The following is a 15707-nucleotide window of genomic DNA, read 5'->3' on the forward strand; positions in this document are numbered from 1 at the left end:
ACATATTTTACATGTATATCCATTAACTATATTGATTTAAGTACATACTACAAATAAATAAATAAATAAATAAAACATTCATAAACTAAAAATTTTAGAGTGTGTTTGATTTACTTACCTTATGATCTACATATAATTTTTTATTTTTTATTGGAAAAACAGCAAAAAAAACCCTCCGTGGTTTACCAAATTTGCTGAAAATCCCCTGTAGTACTAAAACTCCAAAAAAAACTTACTTGTGGTTTGTAAAATATACTTGTAAGATATGTTTGTTGTTTTGCCTTTTTTATTTTTGTATCTTTTCAATGAATAAATATACTTTATATTTCAATTTTTTTGCTATATTATCTTTAGTTTCAAATGTCCTAAAATTTTGTAATAAGTTTATATAAATGGAGTGCAATTTGTTATTGTTATTATTTTATATTGCTATCATTTAAAGAACGTTTTTTAAAATACATTTAAAATAAAACAGTGTATAAGGATAAAATAGTTTTTTTTATTTAAATAATAATAATAATAATAATAATAAAAACCTTATAAAGTTATATAATATTTTAGATCAAAAGAAGTCCGTGGTTTCATTTTCTTGTCTCCGAGTAGATACAAAAATTTAAATAAATTATAATTAAAAAATAATAAATTACAATTAAGAAATATATTAGTAAAAATAATTATTATATAAAATAAATAATTATATTAAAATTTAGATAATCAATTAATTAAATTATAATTAAAAAAATTATTGATTATGAAATTTAAAATTTAATTAAACTATATAAATTTTTTTTTATAAAAAAAAAATAATAATAATAGTAATAACAATTTAAGTGTACCTACATCAACTTTATGTTCTACACATTATTCAATTAATAAAAATATACAGTCTTTTAAAGGATGCCGGTGCGGGCGAACATCTGATTGAAATTATTGATTCAAATTTATTAGTTTAAATTTTCGATACTTTCATATTTTGTCCGTTACATATGATTCGTTTGGTATAACTTGCCTTATCAGCTATCATTCAATTACAAATTATCACTTAATTAATATATATGATTCAAAATTAATTTCTAACAATTTCTTTTCAAATAAATATGATAAAGATAAGATCATCATATATAATATATATATAAAAGAGATAAGAGAGATGACAGAGATGCTCTTCTCAAGAAATCAATTTCATCTGCACCATATCTACATATAATATATATCATGTCTTTCTTAAGCTATTTTTAATCAATTTTTCTGAGTTTGTTCTTTCTATTCTTTTAATATATTTTTTAAAAAAAAATTAATACACAATATATATTCATTATTTTTATATTTTCTATATAATTTTTAAAAAATATACATAGAAAAGAACAAGATCTTAGAAAGATATTAGTTTTTTCTGCCAATTTTAAAAAAGATTTGGAATTTGATGTTGTAAATATTAGAATGAAACATTAAAAAACAAAAAGAAAAAAAAAGACAAATTAAATAAATAAAATGTATGAAATGAAAAAAAATATAAAATAAAATATAAAATATAAAAAGCAAAAAAAGACAATAGGAATGAATTATTTGTGTTGTGGCGGTGTCCCCTCATCCAAATCCTCCTCTACCTATTTTAAAATTTACAGTGTGTTTGTTTGGAAGTTTGAAGTTTGAGTTGGGATTTGAATAGTAAAAATTTTGAATTTGAATAGTTGTATGACGTGATATAAATAGATGTTGATTTATTGTTTTGAATGTAAAATTGATTTTTAGTATAATATAAAAAATAAAAAATGCGCGTTTGATTTGATGTTTTCGAAGGAAAAAAATTGGATGAATAGTATAAATCCAATCTAATTCCCCAAACAAAACATAAATTTGATTTAATTATTCTTGTGTTTGTTCACCAAATTAAAAATTTTCCATATACATATACATGTCCACTACAGAATTTAATAATTAAATATAAAATATTATTTTTTATATTATCCATATTTTTTTTTATATCTAACATAAATATAAAAAAAAAAAATCTTAAAATACAAACCAAACACACTTGTTTAAAAATAAATAAATAAATAAAAATGAAAACTCCAAATTTTAAAGTGATGCCTTCAAATTTATTTCCATAGTAAATCCATTCATTCGACTTCCTTTAATTCTTCTTTTTCTTATGTGGTTCATTTCAAATACTAGGCACAAAAGATTGATTTATTTCTACAAAAACACAAATATAAAAAAGATTTTTTTTTTTTTTTTTTTTTTAAAAAAAAGACATTAATAGATGCATAAATTGAAATTTAAGAGGACAATCTAATATATTAAAATATTTTGTTTTTTTATACCAAAAAGAACTAAAGATTAGGGGTGGAAAAGTTGGCCCCAAGCCCCTACGTACATCCGGCCCTGATAAGATTGGGGATTTCATCCCATTTTATTAAATTCAAATTTTTCGATACTGTTTTACTTTATTTGTCGAATAAAATTTGTTTAATATAACACGAATTAGTCAAAATGAATTATAAAAAAAATAAATAAATAAGAATTAGAGATGCTAATTACTAAAGAATTAAAGAGTGAAAATATGTTGAAAGACAATAAGGATGACTTATCTGTCAAATTGTTTCATATAATTTTCAAAAACCAAACTTTACCTAACCCAAATTGTAAGAGTACAATTAATCTCTTGATCTTAGATCACTAATAATAATAATAATAATAATAATAATAATAATAATAATAATAATATTTGTTATAATAATATCGATTTCCGGCATCTCCTCATCTAGAGTTGGCGATGGGGTCAATTCATGTCGGGTTTGTGTCGGTGGAATACTTTAAACGAGTTAAGTCACTCAATCGTAACCCAATACATTTATTATCGTGTAAGATTCATATTCACTCGTATACATAATTAAGTCGAAATCTTTCATTCAAATTAAATTATTATTTGTCTTGTGGTTTTATATTAGTTTATATTGTTTTAATTTAAGGTGTACAACAAATTATATTGAATTATTTACAATTTACTTTAATTTAAATTAATATATATAAACTAATTAATTATTAAAGTAGAATTCTTTTACATATATAATAAATATATTAATTAATGTTACGATTTATGGAATAAACTCAATTTTCGTTAAATCACAATTATGGTACAATATTATATTTATACAAGAGATATATTAGGTAGAATATATATATATATATAAATATATAAAATATATATACAATATATATATCAACATCCCCTCAAACTCAAGGTGAAACGGTGGAACCCAACTTGAGTTTGCTCAAAAATGACTGAAAACGCCGGGAAGGTGAGGTTTGGTGAATCCGTCGGCCGTCTGATCAGCAGAGGAAATAGGAGACAAGGAGATGCTTCCATGAGCAACGTGATGACGTACAAGGTGACAGTCGATCTCAATGTGCTTCGTACGCTCGTGGAAGACATCATTCGTCGAAATCTTCATGGCGCTCTGACTGTCGCAATGGATAATAGTGGCTGAGGGCTGAGGCACTCCGAGATCAGCCAGCAGTCAGCGAAGCCATAGAAGCTCGGCAGCGGTATCGGCAAGGGCTCTATATTCGGACTCTGCACTGGACCGGGAGACAACCGTCTGTTTCTTGCTGCGCCATGAAATAAGCGAGTCGCCAAGGAAGAAGCAAAACCCGGTGGTCGAGCGGCGATCAGAGGGATCTCCCGCCCAATCAGCGTCAGAATACCCGGTCAAAACTAAGGAGGAACGAGCGGAATAATGAAGCCCATGAAGAAGGGTACCTTTGACGTACCGGAGAATCCGTAGGACAGCAGAATGATGAGTCGTCCGAGGAACAGACATAAACTGACTGACGATATGGACGGCATAAGCAATATCCGGTCGAGTGACAGTCAGGTAGATCAGACTTCCCACCAGCTGACGATACAAAGTCGGATCATCAAGGAGAACGCCGTCCATCGGAGTAAGACGACAGTCAGAATCAAGAGGTGTAGGAGCAGTCTTGGAGGGAGTCAGTGAGACCGGCACTAGATAGGAGGTCGGAGGCATACTTGGCTTGAGAGAGATAATATCCGTCGGAGGTGTCGGAGATCTCAAGTCCTAGGAAGTACCGAAGAGGCCCTAAACTCTTCATCTCGAAGTGGCGGTGTAGATGAGCCTGCAACTCGGAGATACCTGATGCATCATCTCCCGTAATGATCATGTCATCCACATAAAGCAATAAAACAGTAATTCCAGCTGACCCACGTCGAAGGAAGAGAGCCGAATCATGATCGCTAGAAGTAAAGCTAAGCTGGAGTAGAGCAGAGCTAAATTCCGAAAACCAAGCTCGAGGTGCCTGTTTCAAACCATATAGGGCACGGCGAAGTTTGCATACCTTGGAAGAGGTAGGAAAACCAAGAGGAGGAGACATGTAGATGTCCTCGGATAAATCACCATGCAAGAACGCATTCTTGACATCAAGCTGATGCAGGGGTCACCGACGAGCGGCAGCAATGGCGATAAGACAGCGGACAGAGGTGAGACGAGCAACCGGGGCAAATGTCTCCTTATAGTCGATACCATACTGCTGGGTGTAGCCTTTGGCTATCAAACGCGCCTTGTAGCGCTCGATGGATCCATCAGAGTGAGTTTTGATTCTGAATACCCACTTGCAGCCAATAGGTTTCTTGTCAGGGGGAAGATAAACCATATCCCACGTATGGGTTTTCTCCAAAGCCTGCAACTCCTCAGACATAGCCTGCCGCCACAACGGATCCGCATACGCCTCACGAAAGGACCTTGGCTCATGATGGGACAAGTTAGTAGGAAGGTGACTAACCCGAGTGGAACGACGAGGGCCAGGATCAGGGGCTGAGATTGAAGTCGTGTCAGGCTCTGGTGGTGGTGATGTATCGGAGTCGAGAGTAGGAGTAGGCTCGGGGATGAGCGGCGGTTCAGGAGGCACAACCGAGACAGCGTCAGGAGCGGGAGACAGAGACGGAGCCGTGTCACCGGAGGGGAATAGAGGTGGAGAGGACAAGGCAAAGAACGGAGACGAACGATCAAAGGGGACTCGGAAGTGGGACAAGGAAGAGAATTTGGTATCCTCCCAAAATGTGACATGACGAGAAATACGTAGCCTATTGGAAATGGAATCCCAACAACGATAACCCTTATGCTCTAACCCGTATCCCAGGAAGCAACACAGACGCGCGCGAGGTTCTAATTTAGTGCGCTCATGAGGAGGGAGGAGGACAAAACTGACACAACCGAAAGGGCGGAGAAGACTATAAGGGGTACGATTATATAGTCTTTCAAAAGGACTGACATTACCCAGGACAGAGGAAGGGACACGATTTATAGTGTGGACAGCGGTGAGTGCGGCTTCCCCCCAAAAGCGATCCGGACAAGAGGCAGATAAGAGAAGGGTGCGGACTGTATCGAGGATGTCATAAGGCGTATATCAGAGGTCATATGATTACTGCAAGCAGAATCAAAATACCAAGGAGAGTTACCTGATGTGGTAGACATGGCGGTATTGGAAGATAGAACCTGTTTAAGAAGAGCTTCCAGGTCCTGAATCGTAGGAGGCGCAGGCGCAGGCGTGGCAGAGGCTGTGACAGATGAGGTACCAGACTGAGGTCCACGAGAATGCCGAGGCTTGTAGTTACTACTGCCAGAGCGAGACGGCCTAGTGGGGCAATATTGTATAGTATGACCTAAAACATGACAGTAGTGACACTCCACCTTTGGGCAATGACCAAAGTCATGATCAGAAGACTGACATCTTTTGCAACGATGACTCTGAGTAGGAGTTCGGGCAGTGACCGCAAGAGCAGAATCAAGCTGAGGAGCCTTAACTAGGTGGAGACGAGTTTTCTCAAACAGAATTTCCTGAATAGCTGCATCCAAGGTAGGAAGTGGATGCCGATGTAACAAAGAGGCACGAACTGCCTCATACTCTGGACACAAAGCCATCAAGACCTGAATAAGGCGAAGATGATCAGGACTGATCTCTACTTGATCCAACCGATGCCAAAGGGGTTGCACTTGGGCAAGGAAGTCGTTGATAGATTGTCCTGATTCTTGTTTTAGATCGTGTACAAATTTTTTGATATTGTTTTACTTTATTTGTCGAATAAAATTTGTTTAATATAACACGAATTAGTCAAAAATGAATTATAAAAAATAAATAAATAGAAATAAGAATTAGATATGCTAATTACTAAAGAATTGAACAAGAAGAGAGTGAAAATATGTTAGAAAGACAATAAGGATGCCTTACCTGTCAATTGGTTCATATAATTTTCAAAAACCAAACTTTACCTAACCCAAATTGTAAGAGTACAATTAATCTCTTGATCTTAGATCACTAATAATAATAATAATAATAATAATAATAATAATAATATTTTTTATAATAATATCAATTTTCGGTATCTCCTCATCTAGAGTTGGCAATGGGTCAATTCATGTCGGGTTTGTGTCGGTGGAATACTTTAAACGAGTTAAGTCACTCAATCGTAACCTAATACATTTATTATCGTGTAAGGTTCATATTCACTCGTATACATAATTAAATCGAAATCTTTCATTCAAATTAAATTATTATTTGTCTTGTGGTTTTATATTAGTTTATATTGTTTTAATTTAAGGTGTACAACAAATTATATTGATTATTTACAATTTACTTTAATTTAAATTAATATATATAAACTAATTAATTATTAAAGTAGAATTCTTTTACATATATAATAAATATATTATCGGTTGTTTTGACAGTCTAAACTCTAACTCAATTCGTTTATTATCGTATAGAATTCGTGTCAACTTGCATATAGAATTGGATGAAATTCTCGACCAAAATCCAATTATTTCGTATTAAATAATTTTATATATATGTGCAATAATTCACAGGAATCAATACTCAGATCAATCGATCGATCCTTCCATGGCGACGGAGCTGATCACTCTAAACTACCCCACTCTCCTTCTCCTCCTTTCACCTCTCATCCTCCTCTTCCTAATCATCAATCAACGGCGGCGCTGCCGCCGGAATCCCCAAAATCTACCTCCAGGGCCCCCAAAGCTGCCGGTGATCGGCCACCTGCACCACCTCCTCGGCGGGCTGCCCCACCAGGTTTTCGCCGGATTATCCCGCAAGTACGGCCGCGTCCTGCTTCTGCAGCTCGGACAGATTCCGGCGGTGGTGATTTCCTCGCCTGCGGCCGCCAAGCAGGTCCTCAAGGACCAGGACCCCGCCTGCGCAGACAGGCCCAAAACCATCGGATTCGAGATCATGTGGTACAATTACTCCGATCTCGCCTTCTCCCCTTACAACAACCACTGGCGACAAATGCGGAAAATTTGTGTTCTCGAACTTCTTAGTTCCAAAAACGTTAAATCTTTCGGGTAATATTCTAGAATGTCCTAATTCTAAGTTGTTATGATATTGTTCGCTAATTTGCTTTTAATCTTTTCAAAGAACAAAAATAAAATGTAGAGTTAAATCTTGACTTATGATCAATAATTTTATTTAAGCTGAATTTGTTTATAATTTTCTTATGATTTCGAAATTTCACTTAAATGTCTTGTGTGCTTTAAAAAATTATATGACGTCTTTTTATACTTTAAAAAATATATACTATTTTTTATAATTTTCTTTTTATAAAAATATGATTTTCTACCTATATTTTCGGATGACGAGAGGTTTCTTACAACAATTTTAAAAATATAAAAAGTGTCATTCAATTGTTAAAATATATAAAGAATTTATGCTGAATTTGAAAACTATAGAAAAATTATGAATAATTTTATATTTATTTACTTTTTTAGATACATTACGAAAGACCACTTTAAGGTCAAATTTGTAAATATTTTTTGAAATTTTTCGTTAAATGCTGACGAATGGTTAAGGATTTTTTTTTTTTTTTTTCTCAGCTACATTAGGGAAGATGAAGTTTCGCGTTTGATCTCAACCGTCCAATCCTTTGCGCTATCACAAGAGGCGATCAATCTAACGAAGAATCTTCTTCGATTTACGAGCTCCGTCATTTGTCGGGCGGCGCTCGGAAAGTATCAGGCGGCCGATCGAGATGCTTTGATTGAAATGATGAAGAAGGGGTTGTCGATGGCAACCGGATTCGAGCTCGCCGACCTGTTTCCATCGTCTAAATTGTTGAATTTGTTGTGCTTGAATAAGTATAGGCTGATGTGGATGCGCCGGAAAGTTGATCCCATTCTCGATGATATTGTGGAGGAGCATAAACTCCGGCGGGGCGGCGAATACGGCGGAGAAGATATAGTCGATGCTATGCTGAGGATTAATAGAAGTGACGATGGTCGAGATTCTATTTCCAAGGATACCATCAAGGCCATCATCTTTGTAAGTATCAAGTGTGTTCGGTTGTAGGATTTTATCAAAATCCTCTTATTCATCCAAAATTTTCCCCCCAAAAATATCAAATCAAACATCTATTTTTCATTTTTTATATTATACTAAAAATCAATTTTACATTCAAAACATCACATCAACACCTATTTATATCACATCATACAACTATTCAAATTCAAAATTTTTACTATTCAAATCTCAATCCAAAATTCAAACCCCCAAACAAACACACTATTTGATATAATATTTCATAAAAAAGATAAATATTTGACAGAATATCTAAAAAAATAATTTTTTTTTTATTCAAAGTATTTTTTTACCATTTTCATTTGTCTTACTCCAAAATATATTTTTTTCCTATTTTAGTAATAATAAGTATACACTAATATTAAATTTTCCTTAATATTTTTTTCAAAATTATAAATATATTTTTTACCGTACAATTACTTTACACATAAAATCAAATTACAAAATTGTCAAAACTTCGTACACAATTTCACTAACTTTCAAAACTTCTTACACAATTAAAATTTTCAAATAGCCCATTTGAAGTGGGACGGAATGAATATTAATAAATAGTGTCAAAATGATAAAAGTATCTAAGTAAATAGAACAAAACAATTATTCAACAACTAAAAATAGTTTTTTAATTCATAAAGGACGTGTAATTAAGGATATCAAATGGGGCGGGTTAGCCCCGGACCCACTCTTAATGGGACGGGTTCGGATCTAAATAATATGTTTCGGGGCGGATTGTGGATTTAAAATTTTAAATCCGGCCGGGTTCGGGGCGGGTTACGGGTTTTACTAAAAACCCGTCCCAACCCGGACCCGGACCCGGATATTTTTTAAAATTGTTATAACTAATATATATGTACATTTACGTAATAAAAATATATTATTTATTTACTTAAATAATTTTAAATATAAAATTCAATTAGTAGCATGTTCCAAATAATTTTTTAAAATTATTATATCTAATATATGTATATTTATATAATAAAAATATATTATTTATTTATTTATTTTATTTTTATGGATCAATATTTGATTGTTTTTAGATTTTTTTTTTTTGTATTTTTAATGCTATTTGTTTTAGTATTCGTATTTATTATTATATATTTTTTTAAAAAACCGGGTTTGCCGGGTTGATCCCGAACCCGGAGGATTCGGGGCGGGGCGGGTCTCGAAGCCTAATATTTTCTAGCGGCGCGGGTCTCGGGGCCTGCAGAACCCGTCTCGAACCCGCGTCGTTGACATCCTAGCTATAATGCATTGACATACTTTATTAAATATACATAAAATATTTTATATTTAGTTACTATATAAAAACAGCAATAGTAAAAGCATGAGGTAATATTATGATTTTCACAATATTTGTTTCTATCAGTTTAAATATATAGATACAAGATCTTAAATGATGTATTCTATGCAAACTTTATACTACGAATATCATGTAATTGAGTAATTATTATGTGCATTTTTAATAAAACGACAAGATTATATCATCTATTTACAGGACATGTTCACTGCCGGAACAGAGACAACTTCCACAACGATCGAATGGGCAATGGCAGAGCTAATGAGAAACCCGAGAGTGATGACCAAAGCACAAGCAGAGCTAAGAGAAGGTCTAAAAGGAAAAAAGACAATAAATAGCGGCGACATCGAAGGAATGAAGTATTTAAAACTGTTGATCAAAGAAACCCTACGATTACACCCTCCAGGAACGTTACTACCTAGAGCGTGTAGAGACGAATGCACGGTGGATGGATATTCGATCCCTCTTAAATCGAAGGTTTTGGTAAATGTTTGGGCTATTGGAAGGGATCCCGAGTACTGGGACGAGGCTGAAATGTTTAAACCGGAAAGGTTTGAGGATGGTTCGGAAAGGTTTGAGGATGGTTCGATAGATTTCTTTGGGCAAAACTTCGAATACTTACCATTTGGGACCGGGAAAAGGATGTGTCCCGGTATGAACTTTGGATTGGCAAACGTCGAGTTGCCTTTGGCTCGACTACTTTACCATTTCGACTGGAGAATGCCCGACGGAATGGAGGCGAATGAGATCGATATGGCCGAGAGATTGGGCATCTCGGTGTCCCGAAAGAATGACCTTTTCTTGGTTCCTTTGTTGTGCAATGTTCCATAGTTCACTTTATGCAAGTTATCTACATTATGCACATTTACCTTTTCGAATTTATATTTGAAATTTTAAATATGAATAAATGATGGACTTTTTGAAGTCGCAATAAAATAATTTGAAAATAATAAAAAAGTTATATTATGTGAAATAGAATATGTATTTGATAGAATATTTAATAAATATATTTATTGTTGATGAATTATATTAAAAGCTATAAAACTGTCTGTATAAATAGAACTAAATTTTATATTTTCTTATTTATTTTGCTATTTTAATTTGTCCAAAATTAATTTATCGTTTTTTTTAATTGCAATTCTAACTTAAATAAAAAAATAAAAATACTGCTTTATATATTTTACACAAATAATTGGTATATTCATCTTTTAGTTCCCTAATTAGACTAGTTTATTATTTTACTTCTGAAATTGAAAGTTGTCGTAAAATAATCGCATTACCCTATAACATTTCAATTTTATAAGATTTGAATTTGAATGGAGCTAAAATTATTGAATAGTTCGAACTTGAATATATATATATATATTCTTTTATTACGATTCTAATTTATTTTAAAAATAAAAAATCTAGCAAATTCAAATTTGCTTGCATAATTAGTGAAGTCTGAATATGTTTCTTTACACAATTTTTTTTAAATTTTACTATTTGGACTTTGTATTTTCAGAAAAAAAAATATATTTTTTCTCTCATAAAACATTCCATCAAATATTATTTTAATATCAAATTAAAACCAAATTTTTTCAAACTCAACCAAAAAAACACACTTGTCTCTAAACTTTTTTTAAATTTTGACAACAAAATATATATAAACTATTTAATATAATATTTTTGTAAAAATCAATATCTATACTTTCTCGTATGTATGTATGTGTATGTAAACAAATACTTTCACGTATATACCCAAAGAGCTACATAACAACAATCTAACAATCTACAGTACAAATTCGATTCCAGATCAGATCAAGCTATAGTCTAAAGCTACAACAAAATACCTCTATTTTCATATGACCGTTGCGAGTCAGTTAGTTACCGTTATCTTCAAAAGTTAACTCATTATGCAGCTTCATCGCCATTTCCAGCCTTCCGGCCTTCCGAAAACTATCGATCAGAACTCTGTAAACCGGAGCAAGCGGCGACGATGAACAATCTCTACCCATCTCCTCCATCAACTCGAGACTCGACAAAAATTCCACGCCGAACCCATCGAAAACCTTCCGAGAGTTCGACTTCGCCAACCGACGAGGCCAATGCGTCCGTTTCATCTCCTCGACGAGTCGATACGCGTCATCCAACCGCCCCCCGGTGCAGCAATGATTTATCAAAACCGTATACGTGATGTAATTCGGAGCGCAACCCTTCCCAATCATGTCGTCGAAGAGTTTCAAGCTTCGATCGACTTTCCCGGCTTTCCCTAACCCGTCGATCATCGCCGTATACGTCACGACGTTCGGTTTGCAACCCTTCTCCTCCATCATCACCATCAGCTTCTGCGCCTCGTCAGTTTTCCCGACTTTACACAGCCCGTCGACCATCGCCGTATACGTTACGACGTTAGGCGGGCAAGAGAATTCGAGCATTTTAGCGAGTAGCTCGACGGCGAGATCCATCCGTTTCTCTTTAAAGACCCGATCGATTAAAGTGCTGTAGGTATATACGTTCGGAGCGTATCCGCACTCTGACATTTTAGATAACACTTTTTGGGCGTCGTCGAGTTTCCCCGCCTTGCAAAATCCGTCGATAAGAGCGTCGTAAACGATATGATTTGGCTCGCAGCCCTCGTCGGTCATTGCGTTTAGAAGATCCCGAGCTTCTCTCACTCGATGCTTTTTGCACAATCCGTCGATTAAAGCTCCGTACGTAATCACATTCGGCGCTTCAAGATTTTCGCTCGACGTTTGGAAATACACATCGACGTCGTGTACGTTGGTACTCCCTCTCATTTTTTCATAAATAGCGCAAGCCGTATCCGTGTCCCCGGCTTTGCAAAACCCGTCGATCAGAGCTGAAAAAGTGACAACATTCGGAACGCATCCGTTCGACAGCATAGTCTCGAATATTTCATTCGCGTTCGATATCTTCCCCTCTTTAAGATAAGTGTGGATCATTGACGTGTACGTTACGACGGTAGGCGCGCATTCATTCTCCACCATTTCGTCGAACCAGCGTCGAGCCTGCTGAATCAATCCAACTTTGCAAAACCTATCGATCATAATCGAGTAAGTGAACACATTCGGAATAATACCTTTCCTTTTCATTTCTTGGAACAACGAAAGCGCTTTGTCCACTCTCGATCCATCGAATAGAAAACCGATAACTTGGTTGTACGTACCCGCATCCGCGACGAACCCCATTTTCGTCGTTTCACCGATCACGCTATACGCCTTATCATACTTCCCAAACTCGCAAAGACACCGAGCAAAATTGCTAACATTGACCCTATTCAACAACAATCCAGAATCGACCATTTCGTCGTACGCTTTCTCAGCCAATTCCATAACTTCGCGGCTCGGAGCCTTCTCGCTCCCGCAAACACTTCCGATGAAAATATTATACACAACATAACCGGGATCACACCCGCAATCCGACATTCTTTTAAACAACTTATACGCATACGAATAATCCCCCGACTTGCAATAAGCGTCGACAAGAGAACAAAATATCTTCGGACTCGGATAACAACCTTCTCCGATCATCATCACAAGAATTCTCTTACACCTACCGAGCTTTCCCTTATTCAAGCACCCGCAAAGCAATGCTCGATACGTTTTCACATTCGGGACACACGAATTCGATCTCATTCGATCGAGAAACTCCATGGCCTCGTCAAACAACGAGGCCTCACACAACCCTACAATCATTCTTGTGTAAATTACAGTATCTGGATGAACATTCTCCTTTTCGATCGAATTCAGAGCATCTCTCCATCTCCCAATTTTGCATAAGAAATGTAAGAAAGAACCTAAGACATGTTTATCCATCTTAAAACCTAAATGCAGCATTTCCCTATGAAGCAACAATGCACTGTCCATGTTTCCAGCAGTTAAGAAAGCATGCATCAATGTATTGTACGTTACCCTTGAAGGCTTGTACCCTAGATCCTTCAGCCTTCCCAGCTCCTCCAATGCCGAATTCCAGTTTCCGCCATGGCAGCGCTTTTGAATCAGGAAATTGAGCAGTTTACCCAAAGCTTCGCCGTCGTCGCTCCCTATCTCACGCAGGAATTGATCGTCGATTCTGTCGTCGTTGCCTCTTTCCAACAATTCAACCAACGCATCGTAAACCGCCGTAGAATGAGCATATCCAATCTGCCTTCCTGCCCAAATGAAAAACCTAACCCCTAATTCGACATTCCCCACGCTTCTCAGCACATTGGCCACTAATTCTCCGTCGAGCTTCTCCCGAAACCGCCGAAGGAATCTCTCCGATTTCTCCCCCAATCCGTCGTTGTAGCCTCTGATTGAACTTGCTATCGAAACAGCAAGTGAGGAACATTTGTTCAAATCAAATTCCCCGGGGCCAGAAATCGAATTTCTTATGAACGTCAAGTCTTCGGTTGAAAATTGTTGAGTCGGAGGAGTATCGTTGATTTCCTGGTCGGAAATCAAGCCTTCAAGAGTATCTCCGGTGCTGAGGAACCTCGTGGAGAGTTTGAATGAGCTCAGGCGAGGCGGAGGCGGCGGAAATGCTGCAGACTTGAGTAGACGTTTGCTCATTCTACGGCGGCGGATTTTTCCCTGGATGATCGGAGACGGCGGGTTGCCATTGCCAATACATTGTTGGGCCGAAAGAGTTATTACACTCTTTTGGGCTGGTTGAGTTATTGTTATGATTTTTTATTTTTTATTTTTTTATTGGGAGTTGTTTTTTTTAAAAAAAAAGTTAAATTAAATATATTTTTAAAAAATATTAATATATTAAATATTTTTATTATTTTTATATTTACTAAAAAAAGTTTCATACTTCACATCAAAAAATATTTATTCAAATTATCTCACGAAACAAACACTCGAATTTATTTGAAATTTTTTATACTAAAAATATAAAAATAAATGAAATTTTCTTTTTAGACAAATAAAAAGAAAAAAATAAAAATAACCATATTTTTAGGAGACGAATAGACTATAATTTACCGCTATAGTTCATAAATTTATATTTTTAATAATTTTGATTTTAAAATATATAAAATAATTGCTAATAATGAAAATATATAGTAGAAAAAAATATATATACAGTCAAGATGTATATCTTAAGAATTTGTTTTGATTGTGTTTTGAGTTTTAATTTTTTCTTTAATTAAAATTTTAATTTAATTAGTACTTTACTTTATAGTTTGTAGGAAAAATATTAATATGTTTTTGTTAAAAGTTGTATAAATTGAACTGAAAAATATTTATTTGTGTGTGTGTGTTCTTTCTATTTTTTTTTTCAAATAATTGTCAACGTAAATTGTCATCTTTATATTACTATTAAAAAATTGTGGCGATAGTATAATTAAAATATATTTCAATAAATTGTATTCATTGAGTTTTAAAATAATATTCTCGTTTTTATTTTTTTTAACAAGTTTTTATCTTTTTATAAAATTATTCATACTTTTTTATAATAATTACATAAACTATGAGCATTTTGATCTTTAAAAAATATTTTTATCCCCACTGTCAATGTAATACTATTATTCATAATTATCATCATTAAATCAGTTTAGGATTGAGCCATAAAAAATCAATTAGGGTGTATTTTGGATTTGACTCTTGATAAAAAAATTTATATTGAAATAATTGTACAATATTATTTTAAAATCAAATAAAAAATTTAAATCCAATTTGTTTTAGTTTAATTTATTTGTTTTTCTTATGCAACATTCTTTATAAAAATATATTTCCTTCGTCCCAATACAATAATCTTGTTTATCATTTTTTTTCGTCTCAAAACAATAGTCTCATTTTCATAAATAATCATATCACTATAAAACTATCCTTACTTTTTCATTATTATTACACAATTGTCACTACACTAATACACTTGCAAGGGCAAAAAAGTCTTTTACCCGTACTTTTTACGGAGGGAGGAATATTCACTATGTTCTTTCAATATTATTTTTTAATTATGACTTACTTTGTTGGGTCTACTTTGCATGGTATTAGGTTCGGCCGAGGATTTTCACATTATAAATATATATATAAGATAT

At 34.2% G+C, this 15707-nt stretch overlaps 3 protein-coding genes across 3 annotated transcripts; 1 reads left to right on the forward strand and 2 right to left on the reverse strand.

Annotated features, from left to right (window-relative positions):
* Window positions 1-3521: 3521 nt before the first annotated feature.
* Window positions 3522-3941, reverse strand: LOC127255476 (uncharacterized mitochondrial protein AtMg00810-like). Its single transcript, XM_051281007.1, has one exon. The coding sequence runs from the start codon at window positions 3939-3941 to the stop codon at window positions 3522-3524; it is 420 nt and encodes a 139-aa protein (XP_051136964.1).
* Window positions 3942-6892: 2951 nt separating this feature from the next.
* LOC127256006 (cytochrome P450 71D95-like) lies at window positions 6893-10629 on the forward strand. Its single transcript, XM_051281834.1, has 3 exons — window positions 6893-7376; window positions 7905-8349; window positions 9878-10629. The coding sequence occupies exons 1-3, from the start codon at window positions 6916-6918 to the stop codon at window positions 10508-10510; spliced, it is 1539 nt and encodes a 512-aa protein (XP_051137791.1). The 5' UTR covers window positions 6893-6915; the 3' UTR covers window positions 10511-10629.
* Window positions 10630-11378: 749 nt separating this feature from the next.
* Window positions 11379-14295, reverse strand: LOC127255980 (pentatricopeptide repeat-containing protein At1g06710, mitochondrial). The gene has a single exon (XM_051281792.1). The coding sequence runs from the start codon at window positions 14230-14232 to the stop codon at window positions 11542-11544; it is 2691 nt and encodes an 896-aa protein (XP_051137749.1). The 5' UTR covers window positions 14233-14295; the 3' UTR covers window positions 11379-11541.
* Window positions 14296-15707: the final 1412 nt, after the last annotated feature.

The sequence above is a fragment of the Andrographis paniculata genome, unplaced genomic scaffold (genome assembly GCF_009805555.1).
Source record: "Andrographis paniculata isolate CXL003 unplaced genomic scaffold, ASM980555v1 Contig54END, whole genome shotgun sequence".
Lineage (NCBI taxonomy): Eukaryota > Viridiplantae > Streptophyta > Magnoliopsida > Lamiales > Acanthaceae > Andrographis > Andrographis paniculata.